This window comes from Camelina sativa, chromosome 5, assembly GCF_030686135.1.
Source record: "Camelina sativa cultivar CO46 ecotype springtype chromosome 5, ASM3068613v1".
Taxonomy (NCBI): domain Eukaryota; kingdom Viridiplantae; phylum Streptophyta; class Magnoliopsida; order Brassicales; family Brassicaceae; genus Camelina; species Camelina sativa.
The window spans coordinates 17,186,805-17,200,585 of NC_141884.1; the positions used below are offsets into that span (position 1 = coordinate 17,186,805).

The following is a 13,781-nucleotide window of genomic DNA, read 5'->3' on the forward strand; positions in this document are numbered from 1 at the left end:
GCTGATATCTAATCTATAAAAAATGGTTTTTGCAAAAACATATATAAATTTATATCGAATTTTTAATTATGATGGAGGAAGAATTTTTTAAAAAATATTGTTGGTTTGACATTATCATTTTGAAGCTTTAAAAAAGAAAAAGAAATAAAGAAGAAAAAAAACTAAAGTGGCTTTTGAAACTTAAAAAATAGAAAGTTATAAAAGCCTGATTGGCAAATAAAATACTTTTAAGACTTTTAAATGTTTTTAAAGACTTAAAAGCCTTCACTAATCGGAGCTTTAATTTTAGCGAAAAAAACAAAAAATATTTTATTTATTTTTTATTTGGACGTCAAATACCTCATTTTTTAGGTTGAAAAAAATACTTAATCTTTAAATTTTTGTTAGATTCGAAACCGTAACTTAATAGTCGTTTACAAACGCCAAGTATCATTTACCGGCTGATCTAACCATGCGAGTTTATATAGGTATATACAATACGGTAACCGGATGATGATTGACCCAGTTTTTCAAATCTGTTGGATGATTTCTCTCTGCTCAGATTATCTTTCTCTTCCTTCTCCCTTTCTAAGATTCCACGTGAGTCTAATATAAGGGCAGATTGTCTTTCTCGTTCTTTGAGATCTTTAATTTCTGAATTTTTTTTTTGTAAACTCTTATCCTCCTGTTTGGGCAACCAATCTTGGAGTTCTCTTTAATTTAATTTAATGATTGGTTAAGAAAAAAAATACAGTAAGACAAATTAATTGATTTATTGTCCTAGTGAAGTGGTTAAGAGAGCGTTGGTTACGTCTAGGATCCTCGATTTGAGAAAGCGTTGAATTTTTTTTTAATATTTTTTTTTCTCTTTCACTTATGTGAAAGAAATTGTTGAAGAAAAGTATTTTGGATTCTAGGGAATAATCTTACTAGGAAAAGGTAACCTGATAAGTATTATACTAATACTAGGGATGGACATTTAAACCGAACCGAACCAAACCAAACTGAACCAACCAAACTCAAACTGACCCAAACCAAACCCAATCCTACACTCCAAGTATTCCGGTTATGTTTCTTCTCAATCCAAATGATTCGGTTCGGTTTGGTTTGAACCAGTAACCCAATATATTTCTTAAATTAATTAATAATCTATACTATTAAAAGGGAAGCATTTTTAATAAGTAGACATAGATTAAGAGATTATTACATCAAATGCCATTGAAAACAGAATAAAGATATTTATAAATCATGTATCCAAACATATTGATATTTAATAGACATCAATCTGTTTATGGAAATTGAATAGACGTCAATCTGTTTATAGAAATATCCAATCAACAAGTTAATAATTATCTAATGTTTATGGAAATTAAATTAAAAATAATAATAATTACCTATTATTTACGGAAAGAATTTAAATTTGTTGCCATAAAAATTGGACTCTTAAATCCGAAATTACATATATGTAAATATATTTAATTTTTAATATATTTTGAAATATTTCTGGAAACAACTATTTAATTTTAATATAATGATAACTATTTAATTGAGTAAGAAATAGTCCAGATTAATTTGTTAACATAAATAATGTGGTTAATTAAAGAAAAAAATTTTGGATTATCCAAAATGAAAATAAATAACGTTACTTAATTAGATTTGTTCAAAAAAACTAAAATTACTTTTATGAATTAAAACAATAATTACAAACAAGATGACAATAACCAATGAAAAATATTTATAACCGGAATATGTTCTTTTCTATTGATTTCAAAATGATCAATAAAAAAGTATTTCAAAAATATATTCAGCTTATAGATAAAAATAAATTATTTTAAAAAAAATTATGGAATATTTAATGTTTAGTTAAATAGCAGATCTACTAAATATGACGAACAATTAGGAAATTTATACAATGTTTTGGGAAAAAAATATCTTAACAATAAATAAAAAATCACAAACAGATATTTAACTTATGTCATACCATTTTCTTATATATATAATGAAGTATTTGTGTTTAAATCCTAGATTATCCTTTTTTAGTGTTCAATTTCGATAGCACATATATTTTTTTGTTCTATTTGCTAACTGATGTAGAATCTAATTTTGAATTTTATTATTATTCTTGATTTCAGTGTTCGAATGGATCAACGTTCGAATGGAGCAGGGATACAATTGTTTCTCCACCTTGTGTGTTAGTATCTCTTAAAAATTATGGTACTTTGATCTATTTACTTTTGAATATTACTTAGTTTGTTGACTGTGGATTTTATATTATGTTAAGTTTGATCTTCATTTAGGATGACACACCCTTTGATTAGAAGAGTTTATAAATTGATTTCCCTTTATTAAATCATCAAAAAATATTATCAGGATATTAAGAAGAGCAGGAAGAGTTGTTCATAGAACATGGATCCTCAAAGCAACTCATCGAGCTGTAATTATTTTTGTTAAAAAATGGTGTAATTTTGTAGTTAGTATTGAGTTTGAAGGTGGTTTTGTGTATAATTAATTTGTGTGCTTTGTTTTTGTAGATGACAAACATTGGTTCGATATTTTGGACTTGGGAATCAAACTCATAGGTATGTAATACACAAACATTATGATTCTAATTGTTGTTAATTTTAAATGGTTTTAAAATTAGCTAATAATTTGGTTGTGTTTATGCAGGGTCAAAGGTCAAAGGCCATCTAATTTAATATGTTCCATAAAAATCATCATTTATTTTTTATTTCAAAAAAAAAAGTTTAACAAAAGTACTAATTAATTCTGATTATAATTAATAGATTAAAACAAAAAAAATGAATTTTTAATTATATTTTTTTTTCCAATTATGAAAACAGTTACTATATTTGTAGTATATAATTTAACCACAATTTCCTATTTTATAAAATATTATATCCTTTATATAAATTTTGGATTCTAGATTCATCAGTATCTCAAAAAATTAAAATATTATCGATTTCCAAAATATTAATTCAAAATATATACAATGTTGAAACTTTTGCCGATTTTAGTTTATAAGTGGAAAAAATAATAATTTTAAACAGTTAAAAATAGTTTTTGTAGATTAATATCATTACTGCTACGATTCTAATAAATTCAATGGTCAAAGGATTATTATTTCATTCTCACACTTTTAGAGCAAACTAATATAATTTTATGTTATAGATCTTACACAACTAAATATATCTACAAATAAAACCCACATACCCACACATATGTGATCCAAAACACTTACTTATTTCCTTATCTGATAAGCTAAAATATATAATTTGAAATGTGTAGATTATTATTATAACCACAGTTATGAGATGAAAAATCATATATGGGACGGGATATACTACTTTTGTTTATTTTCTGTCCTGAAATAGATGTACCGTCTATTTCTTATTGTTTTTTGAATGTAATTATCTTTACGTATAATAAAAGACAAACTGATCACTTTTTTAGTCTAAACCAAATTATAAACAAATCGAGTACTTACCTGGTATGAGTTCGGTTATATGAATGTTAACATTCCTAAAAAAATAATGTCTACAAACATAACTCCACATATATGTAATATATTATAAATCTAATAGCAAACTTAGTTTTTGAAATTAATCCCGCACATACGTGCGGGTCTGAATCTAGTATTATTAAAATTACAAACATATGATCTTATCTTTACCACTTGCATTTGGTTTCCATTTTACATTATTTTAATTTTTCTAATAAAATTAACTAAATATAAAATATAGATTTAATATTTATATTAGATATGAATTTTAATTTTTTAATTTTTTCTAACTTATTTGATTAATTAACTATTATAAAACCATAATCAAATGGGTGGACGGTGAAACAGCTTTCAAAAGGGGGCAAAGAGGTTATGATAAAGTTCGTTGCCACTGCGGTACCAACATTTGTCATGTCGTGCTTTCGTCTGCCAAAAACTGTCACATCCAAACTTATTAGTGTTGTGGCAAATTTTTGGTGGAGTTCGGGTCAGTCTCGGGGTTTGCATTGGTTAGCTTGGGAGAAGTTATGTGGTAGTAAACAATTAGGTGGGCTGGAGTTTCGGAATGTCGATGACTTTAACTCAGCTTTGTTGGCGAAACAGTTATGGCGGCTGATTGAGGCCCCTGATTCTCTGTTTGCTCGGGTTTTCAAGGGAAGGTATTATCGAAATTCGAATCCTATGGAACTGATACGATCTTACTCTCCATCTTATGGGTGGCGGAGTATTGTCTCAGCTAGATCTTTGGTAAATAAATGACTGATTATACGAGTTGGCTCCGGAGAGTCCATTTCTATATGGAATGATCCATGGATACCAGCTCAATCCTTAAGACCAGCTTTGAGTAAGGGGCCTTTTAAGGACCCTTCTTTAAAAATCTCTCACTTAATCGATCGCCAAACAAATTCATGGCGTCTGGATGTGCTCCATGAACATTTTGATTCGGAAGATGTTGCCTTGATAGGGGCTTTGCCATTGGATAGTTCTCAGTTGGAGGATACACTAGGCTGGCATTTTACAATATCTGGGAAGTATACAGTAAAATCAGGATATGCTACGGAACGGGCTGTGAAAATAAGGGCTTCTCAGGTTCCTCGGTATGGGCCAGATATTACTCCCCTCCTGGCGGGGTTTTGGGGGGGGGGGGTGCCATGTCCCCCAAAGATTAAGCATTTCATGTGGCAGGTTTTGTCAGGATGCATCTCGGTCTCGGCAAATTTGCGGCGATGGGGGATTGCATGTGATTCGGTTTGTGCACGATGTGGGGCAGATGAGGAATCCGTTAATCATGCCATCTTCCGGAGTCCACCAGCTCGGCAGACATGGGCATTAGCTCATGTGTCTATCGGATCAGTTTCCTTTCCAACGGATTATGTGTATGCCAATGTGGATCATTTTTTGGGTTCTTCCAATCCGGGGGCTCAGGTGTTTTCTTTTCCTTGGCTCATGTGGTATATATGGAAAGCAAGAAATGCTCAAGTTTTTGAGAATCAAATGGAGAAGCCGGAGGAGGTTGTAAAGTTAGCGGTCGGTGAGGCGTCTTCATGGTTGCAAGCACAAGCTGAAGATGAGGTTGAGGGATCTTTCCCTCTACCTAACGCTTCTAGTCCTCAAGTATGGGGGTCTACAAGCCACCTTCCTACTCTTTTTTCAGGTTATCGGTGTTTCGTTGATGGATCATGGAAAGCAGGTGACGCTTTCGCGGGTGCAGGATGGGTGTGTTCATCCCCTAATGAAATGTTGATGTCCATGGGAGCTGCCAATTTCCGTCAAAGTCTTTCCCCACTACATGCTGAAGTCAAAGATTTTGTTTGGGCTATGCGTTGCATGATTGGACATGACTATAGGGAGGTGGCGTTTTTACTCAGATTGTTCAGACTTGGTGAAGATGGTGTTATTACCTCAAGACTGGCCGGCTTTTAAGACTTATCTCGAGGATATCAAGGTAGACAAGGAGGAGTTTTCTTCTTTCTCTTTATCTCTAGTTTCAAGAAGTGCAAATGTAAGTGCAAATTCTTTGGCATGCCAAGCGCGTATATCTCCGCATCCTGTTTTGTTTGTAAACAATTTTCCTACCAATTGGCTAATATAAGCTGATCATTTTGTTGTCAAAAAAAAAAAAACCATAATCAAATTTATTTTGTTACATTAATTGATTCGTAAACCAAATTAAAACAGAACCAAACTAAAATCAAATCAAACTAAATCGAACCGAAGATAATCCGACCTGAACACAAACCAAACCAAACTAACTTTGGTCAACTTTGGTTAGAGTTTTACCAAAACGAACAAACCGAACCAAAACTTAAACTGAAGTCTCCACTCCTAACTAATACTCTAAACCACCAAACTAATTATCTAATCTATTATAGGAGTAGTCGAAAGAGCTCACAAGCAATCTCACAAAAAATGACTTCCCTTGCTCTTAATGAAAATTGCCCTTTAAAATATTTCGGACAAGCTTTTTTGACTATTTAGGTTGCAGAAACGCACCACATTCATCCTTTGACCTGAGACTACTCTTTTGCCATTAATAAAAATCAATTCTGGACATTTTTATCATTTTTGTAAGTTTTCTTTAAAAAAAAAACGAAAAATAAATTAAAAACAAAATTTATTTTACAAAATCGAAAATCTAATATATTTATGCAATATCTCTCTTTAAAAAATGGAAGATAAATATTAGAATATATTACGAATATTCATTTAAAGAAAATTTATATTTTTAAAAATATTAAAATGGTAAAGATAATTATGACAATTTTCCTTATAAGATATATATATAGAAGCTCAGCCAAAACAGTAGAAGTCGGATTCATTAAGCGAAACATATAGTTTTGAGAATATTTTTTTTTTTGTATTATTTTGGTTCTAATGAATAAGCTTTACTATTGTATGATTTTGATTATTTTTTTCATGTTGATGTACTATTAATATGCTTTGCTTGAATTAAATTTCATGCTACTATAATTTTTAATTATTATATTGAATCTTATCAAAAGTTTTATTGATTTTGTATTGTTTGATTGTGTTTTAGGTTTACCTGTCACAGACAATTGGTGTTTTGTTGTATATCAAAAACAAAAGATTGGACGAACGAGTTGATGAAGCAAGCAAAAAAATCAAATCGGTGAAGTAGCCTATTATAATTTCTTTACAAATATATTTAAATTAGACTTCTATTTATATGTAACCTAATACATAATTTTTTTTTTGTTTCAGTTGAATTCATGGATGATCATTGATCATAGTTGTTGATCTACAAAATTGAATATAATGAAATTCAGATATTAATTTTTGCTAACTCGAATCTTTAATTTTCTAAAATAATATTGTTGCTAATGTTTTTTGTAATGATTATAGTTGCAGAAAAATTATGGTGGTATCTATTCATAAAACAATTATGGTAGTATTCTAAAATCTTGGATTTCTTTATTTTTACAAATAGATTTAAATTTTAATTCTATTTTTCTTGAATAATAATATAATGTTTGTGCCTTTTTCAAAAATTTAATGTTTGTACATAATAAATATTTTTCTTTTAAATTAACAGAAAGAAGGTGAATTCATGGATTATCATAATTGTGGATCTAAAAAATTGACTTTAACAAAATTCAAGAAAAAATATTATATGGTCCACTAAAAAGGGGTTAGCCTAATCTCTTAGCTTAATTATTCTATTAATTTACTTATTTTTTATTTAAATAATTTATCTTTGAATTTTTTTATTTAAAGGGGTGAATTCAGTCTCCATTGATAGCGCCACGGATTTGGTTATAGTTAAGGGGATTATTAACGTGAAACAGCTCACTCCTTATCTTAACGAGAATCTTAAACACACCGTCAAATTTATTTCAGCGAAAAAAGACGACGGATCACCACCTGTGGCAGCTCTAGCTGGTGGTGAGAAGAAGGACAAAGCTGCTGGTGAAAAGAAAGAGATTATTAAAGATGTCGGAGAAAAGAAAGTCGACGGTGGCGTTGAAAAGAACAAAGAAGTTGCCATCAGAGGAGACGGTGGTGCTATGGTGGATGTGAAGAAATCGGAGTATAACGGTTACAGTTATCCTCCACAGCCTATTACTACCCACCAGGACAAGTATATGGTCAACAACAGCATTAGATGGTGCAAGGCCAATCGTCTCAATCGTATGTACAAGAACCGTATACAAACCAAGGATACGTACACGAATCATATGCAAACCAAGGTTACGGTCAAGGGTATGGACAAGAAGCACCACTGCCACCATATATGAACCACCAAGGTTACGCAGATCCTTATGGTCACATGCATGCATCTGAGTTGTTTAGTGATGAGAATCCACATGGGTGTTCTGTTATGTGAATCATAAAAAAATAGTGGGGAGGATAATGTAAATAACTAAAATATAGGGAGAGAATGGTAGATATGAAAAAATTGTAAACTACAAAAAAACACGGAAACTTCCAAGTCCGATAATCTAAACCGGCTAGATTGGCCAATTTTTTTTTTTGTTCAAAAGGTGATTTTTATTAAACTAAACCGGGTTTACAGTACTACGGTTTAGAACGAGCTTTGCAATCGCATCAGCTTCTCTATTAAGGGTCCGAGAAACGAAATAGAAACAGATTTTCTGAAAATTTTAAGATAGAGAGAGGATGTCGTGATGCATCCTGTGGAGTTCCTTGGAAGGAGACTCCGAGTTTATGGCTTCTATTACTTGCTTAGCATCAGAAGCGATGTGGAGACTAGAAAAGCCTAGATCCAGTGCGGCTTGGATAGCATGTAGGATGGCCGAAGCTTCTGCAACCAATGGAGATCGTGTGTGTGGAGCGTATACAGATCCTTGGGAGGAGTATCTTCTATCGGCAGAGATAAATCATCCCAACCCTGCAGTGTGTTGATCGCCATTCCAGGCAGCGTCAGTATTGCAAATGATCATATCTATGTTAGATCTACGAGCAGGGGGTTGGATCTTCATTGTTTGGGGCTTGGGGGTGCTCAGTTGTGCTAATTCCATTCTCGCGCCGCAGAAATGGCTTGCGATTGGACTTCGATTGGTTGGAGATGTACTCCGTGAAGATTCTTTTGTTTCTGGCGATCCAGATTGACCACACGATCCAGGGTAAAAGAGGTCCTTGGCTGAGTCCATTAGGGGGAAGGCAAGTGAGGCTTTTGGTGAGTTCCACAAGTGCTCGGAAGGAGGGTAGACGGTTTGGATCAGGTGGGTTCTTGAAAGAGGAAAATTCCCAGATCTGTTTGGCAAACGAGCATTTGAGAAAAAGGTATAGAGCTGTTTCCTCCTCTCCACAAAAAGGAACATTGTGCCGTCGGATTGATGTTTCGGTGTATCAACTCTGATCCTAGAGGTAAGGCTCCACTCATAGCTTTCCATAGGAAAAACTTAGTTTTGGGTGACGTTTTTAGGTCCCAAATCTCTCTTTTCCAATTGAAGCCCTCATTTAGTTGTGTTTGCAGGTTATGGTTTGATTCTGCACCTAACCTCGTGTGATAGCCTTACTTAACCGAGTATTCTCCAGTCTTCGTTGGGAGCCAAACATATGAATCAGGGGCGCCTAGTTTACTGGGTCGGAGCTGTAAAATCTCCTGTTTATACATCGGAAGAAGTTGTCGTATTAGAGGAAGATCCCATTCCCCTGGGGGGAGGAGAAGATTGGACACAAGGAGATGTTGGGATCCTTCCGACAGTGGTCCTATAGGGGTGACTGGAGAGATCAAAGGTTCATACCAAAGGGAGGTTTTGTTTCCAGTACATATCACCTTGCCTAAGTGTTGCTTAATGAGGTCTCTGCCAATACAGATCCCTCGCCAGCCATTGGAGGTGGAGCTTGGTGGTTGGCATTCTAGAAAGGACGTGTTGTGGCAATATTTGCCCACCAGAGTTCGTGCAAGCAGGCATGAGGGGTTAGTTAAAATCCGCATATTTACTTTGGCCAGAAGAGCATCACTGAAGCAATGGATATCTCTGAACCCAAGTCCCCCGTTGTCTTTTGATTTAGTCAGATTCTTCCAAGATATCCACGACATACTCTTTTTTGCCGCACTCTTGTCCCACCAGAATCTTGTTAGAACGGATTATATCCGCTTGCAGAGGGAATTTGGGATCTTGAAACATGACATGGTGTATGTTGGCATCGCAGCAAGCACCGATTTGAACATGACTAGCTTTCCAGCAGACGATAGGAAACGTGAGGACCAGCTGCAAGCTTTTTGTCGTATTTTGTCCACTATACTGGTGAAGAGATCCCTCTTTTTCCTTCCAAAGAGTTCAGGTAGTCCCAGGTACTTTTCCAGCCCTCCCTCTTTTTGGATTCCCAGTTGGCTTTTCACTCTTGCTCTAACAGCAACATCAATTTTTGCAGAAAAGGTGATTGTTGATTTATGTGGGTTAATCCTTTGTCCCGATGCGATTTCATATTTGTGCAGAATGTCAAGGAGGGTAGCACATTCCTCAGTGTCAGAAGAACATGGTGTCGTCCACAAACAGAAGGTGGTTGATTCTAGGGCTTTCTTTTCCCACTTTGATACTAGTCAGTTTACCATCATATTACGCTTTAAGGCATAGTCTTGAGAGGACCTCACTGCAGAGTATGAAGATGAAAGGTGAGATATGGTCACCTTGTCTGATGCCACGTTGAGGAACTACTGATCCCTTCGCTGCTTCATTCAGGAGGTAAGAATAGGTTACGGTGGTGATACACTGCATAATCCAATTTATCCATAGGGAGTGGAATCCCATTCTTTCCATTACCATCCTGATGAATCCCAATTCCACACGGTCGTATGCCTTTGTCATATCAGTTTTGACTGACATTAACACTTTCTTTTTTGATTTTGACGTATGTAGGCAGTGCAGCATTTCATGTGTGATTAGTACATTGTCTGCAATTGCTCTCTTTGGCACGAAAGCTGACTGGTTTTCAGATCAGGTTTGGGAGAACTGGCTGGAGTCTCTTAGTAAGTATCTTTGCTATGATTTTGTAGTAGACCGAGCAAAGGGCAATTGGCCTATAGTCCTTCATAGTTTTAAGGCTCTATATCTTTGGTATGATTCTGACATGAGTCTCATTTATCTTTTTTGGTAGGATCCCAGAAGTGAAGAAGCTTTGCATCTCCTGTGTAATTTGGGTTTCAACTGTGGTCCAGTTTGATTGGAAGAAACTTGCTGAGAATCCATCTGGCCCTGGGGCTTTATCAGGATGTCTGGAAAAACATGTCTGTTTGATTTCAGCTTTGGAAGGTATGGCAATAAGCTTTTCATTTGTCTCATCGGATATACATGGATGTAGAGCTTCTGAGAATACAGACCATGCAACCGTCGCCACCATCGGAAGTGAACAAGGTTTGATAGTATTCCAAGATGACTTTGAGGACTTTGTTTTCTTCATAATGTGCTTGTCCCATGTCATCTTCTAGAATATCAAATTTGTTGACAGTTCTTCTCCCTTTTGGTAATAGCGTGGAAATAACCTGAGTTTCTATCCCCCAGGGTGAGCCAGAGTTGGCGGCTTCTTTGTTTCCAGAATTCCTCTTCCTCACCATAGGCCTTAGCTAGATCCTCTGTAATCTTGGTAAGTATCTCTTGAGTCGTATATGCACCATTCATGGTTAGGTCCAATTTTGCCTTACACTCGTTTATTCTCTGTTGGCTATTGGTGTGCTTTTCTATGGACCAAGCAATTGAGGCTCGTCTGACTCTACTTATTTTCTGGTCTACCTCTTCATTCGTCGGAGGATCCCAATTATCCTCAACCAACTTGGAGACTCCCTCATTTGATCTCAATCTCCTATCATAGCGAAATAGTCCTTTGCCTTTTTTCCTTTTAAGGTCGAAGTAGGTGATGAGTGGTCTGTGATCAGAGCCTTCGAAGCGCAAGTAGTCGCTTCTACCAGATGGGTAATAAGTTGCTCATTCACTGTTGGACATTGCTTGGTCCAGTTGGCAGAAAACCAGGTGGTCGTGTCTCTTACCCCTCCACGATAGAAAGTTGCCTGAGTGACGTAAGTCAAAGAGATCACATTCCGACATGAAGGTTCTGAGATCGATGAAAGAACCTTCAGGGCGTACTGGTCCTCCAGACTTCGCAAATGAGTCAACAATATCATTAAATTCTCCTGTTAAGAACCATGCTTCTGATCTGGTTTGTCCTATGGCTGAGATCTGATCCCAAATACCTTTTCTCTTTGTTTTATTAGGTTCTGCATAGATAAAGGTTGCAAAGAAGCTTCGTCCTTCAGCCCTAACTCGAGTGTCTATGAAGTTTTGGGTAGCGGATAGCACTTGGATCTCAATATGTTCTTGCCATAGCAGAGCTAAACATCCCCCTCTTATGCTGTGGGGTGAAACAAGTTGCATCTTAGTGAATCCTAAAGGCTGCGTGGTTGTGAGAACAGTGTTATCTGGGTTTTTTGTTTCCATGAGGAACATAATATCTGGAGAGACCTGTCGGTTTATCTCCTTTAAATGCCGGATTGTTGTGGGGTTCCCCAGCCCACAACAATTCCATCTTGCTATTTTTAAGGATGGGCCTTTGTGAAAATCCCGTGTGGGCTTCACAATAGCCGGAATGATGGTAGCCTGGGGTGGATCTCGAGAGGATGAAGGTCCAGCCCCGTGTCTGGAGAGATCACCTGCTTCCACTTGAGCAATGGTGTTTGATGATGCAGTTGGGACTCTTGACTGGCTCAATCTTCCAGAGGTATGACGTCTTTTGGGGGAACTTTGGATTGGAGCCTTGTTTCTTTTGCTAGGTTTTGCTCCCCTTAGGTTTAAAGGGCTTCTATTTGCAGTTTTGTTCAGAGAGAGGCAACCTCTTTTCTTTCTTGTTGAGGTTGCTTGTGTATTGATATCAACAGGATGTGGGGGAAGGTCTGGAGACAGCTCTAGGGTACCCCGAGGTTCAGGTAGTTGTATCAGGGGAGGAGTGCTTGCTTGCGTAGCTGCCGCAATGATTCCTTATGCGGTTTCTATCATCATCCCTTTGTTCTCCCCCTGAATGACTCTATGCTTCCTTGCCAGACATTTAGTCGGGTCCGCACAGGTAGTGTATTGGATGGTAACTTATCTAAGTTCTCCCATAACCTCCTCAAATGTAGGTATAGCGGTGGGGCCAGGTGACGGTGCATCCTGGATTGGGATTCGCTCTAAAGGGGGTCTTCTGGTTCTGGGGGTTTCAGATGACTCAGACCAGTTTAATTCTCTTGGGGTTTACTTCTCTCGCCATTGAAGGGAGTGGGATTGAGATCCGTGGGAGAAGCGGGTGGCTTTTCTTGAGGTTTCTCTTCTGTGAAGATCTGCTGACCTTGGGGGGATCTTCTATGTGTATAAGCCCTTGGCTCATAAGATCTTGACCTGTGGCCACTGCTTTCTATAGGCTCTTTTTCGATATATTTCCTCTTACTTCCCGAGTGGTAGCTCTGTGACACAAGTGTTCTGGTTTGGGAGGACGAGAGGTGATTAGTTCTTCCTCTGTTAGTTCTGTTACCAAAGCTCGCTACTGGGTTGTCGAGCGATCTTGATTGTGAGGGAGCTCTGAAGTTGTCTTCCGGTGTATAATAGTTTCTTTGTACTTTTGTAGGGTTGGCAGCCGGGAGTGGCTGAGTTAAAGGGGTTCCGGCTCTTTTCCTTGGAGACCCGGGCACGTTCTCTCATTGTGGGTTAGTCTTTGGCAGTGAGTGCAGTGAGTTTTCAGATTTTTGTACTCCAGGTGGACCAGAGCTTCATTGCCATCCGCAAATTCAACCACAGTCTTTTTGATTAAAGGTTGGAGGCCGTTAACCAGGACTTTAATTTTAACACTCGCACTTGTTATATCGATCTTCATAACTTCTCCTAACTCGTCTCCAATGGTTTGCAGCATTTCTCTCTGCCATAAATGTTTTGGTAGGCCTTGGACTTCTATCCAGAACGGGATTAGAGACGGGAAGGTGTCAGAGATCACCGGTTCCCACTTCTGGAGAATGACCATCCATTGGGCAAATTGATATGGTCTGTTGTCAAGAACTTTTTGCAGGTCTTCCTCTTGTTCAAATTTGAATTGGAAGCAGCCTCTACCCAAGTCCGAACCTGTAGCTTTTTCTCTTAGAGTAAGATGAAACCTGTTAGTGAGGAAAGGAAACAGAGCGTATAGCCTTTGGACAGAGGGATTTGTCAGTCTCCCCCATAATAGTAAGAGAATTCTCAGCAATCAGATCTGAAGTGTCGAGTTCTGGGTGTAACATACGCGAACCGAAATCCCGGGTTAGGGATTGCATCGGTCGATGCAAGGTTGGTTTTCTGCGGACGAGTTAAGTTAAACCCTG

General features: G+C 36.7%; 2 protein-coding genes and 1 long non-coding RNA gene across 3 annotated transcripts; 1 reads left to right on the forward strand and 2 right to left on the reverse strand.

Moving 5' to 3' along the window:
* The first annotated feature begins 2,016 nt into the window (after nt 1-2,016).
* Nucleotides 2,017-2,778, forward strand: LOC147943859 (uncharacterized). The gene is made up of 4 exons (XR_015598023.1): nt 2,017-2,193; nt 2,350-2,413; nt 2,511-2,558; nt 2,647-2,778. It is a non-coding gene; the product is annotated as an uncharacterized LOC147943859 (long non-coding RNA).
* Nucleotides 2,779-10,899: 8,121 nt separating this feature from the next.
* LOC147943860 (uncharacterized) lies at nt 10,900-11,907 on the reverse strand. The gene is made up of 2 exons (XM_087512395.1): nt 11,451-11,907; nt 10,900-11,342 (listed from the first exon to the last, which is right to left on the reverse strand). Exons 1-2 carry the CDS (start codon nt 11,905-11,907, stop codon nt 10,900-10,902), a joined length of 900 nt encoding a protein of 299 aa, XP_087368521.1.
* A 1,174-nt stretch (nt 11,908-13,081) lies between these two features.
* Nucleotides 13,082-13,447, reverse strand: LOC147943861 (uncharacterized protein At4g02000-like). The gene has a single exon (XM_087512396.1). The coding sequence runs from the start codon at nt 13,445-13,447 to the stop codon at nt 13,082-13,084; it is 366 nt and encodes a 121-aa protein (XP_087368522.1).
* Nucleotides 13,448-13,781: the final 334 nt, after the last annotated feature.

Coding starts and splice junctions, on each gene's coding strand:
- LOC147943861 (XM_087512396.1), bottom strand. CDS start 13,447: ATGGTCATTCTCCAGAAGTGGGAACCGGTGATCTCTGACACCTTCCCG.
- LOC147943860 (XM_087512395.1), bottom strand. CDS start 11,907: ATGTTCCTCATGGAAACAAAAAACCCAGATAACACTGTTCTCACAACC. Junction 11,343..11,450: donor CAACTTTCTATCGTGGAGGG/GTAAGAGACACG, acceptor TGCGCTTCGAAG/GCTCTGATCACAGACCACTC.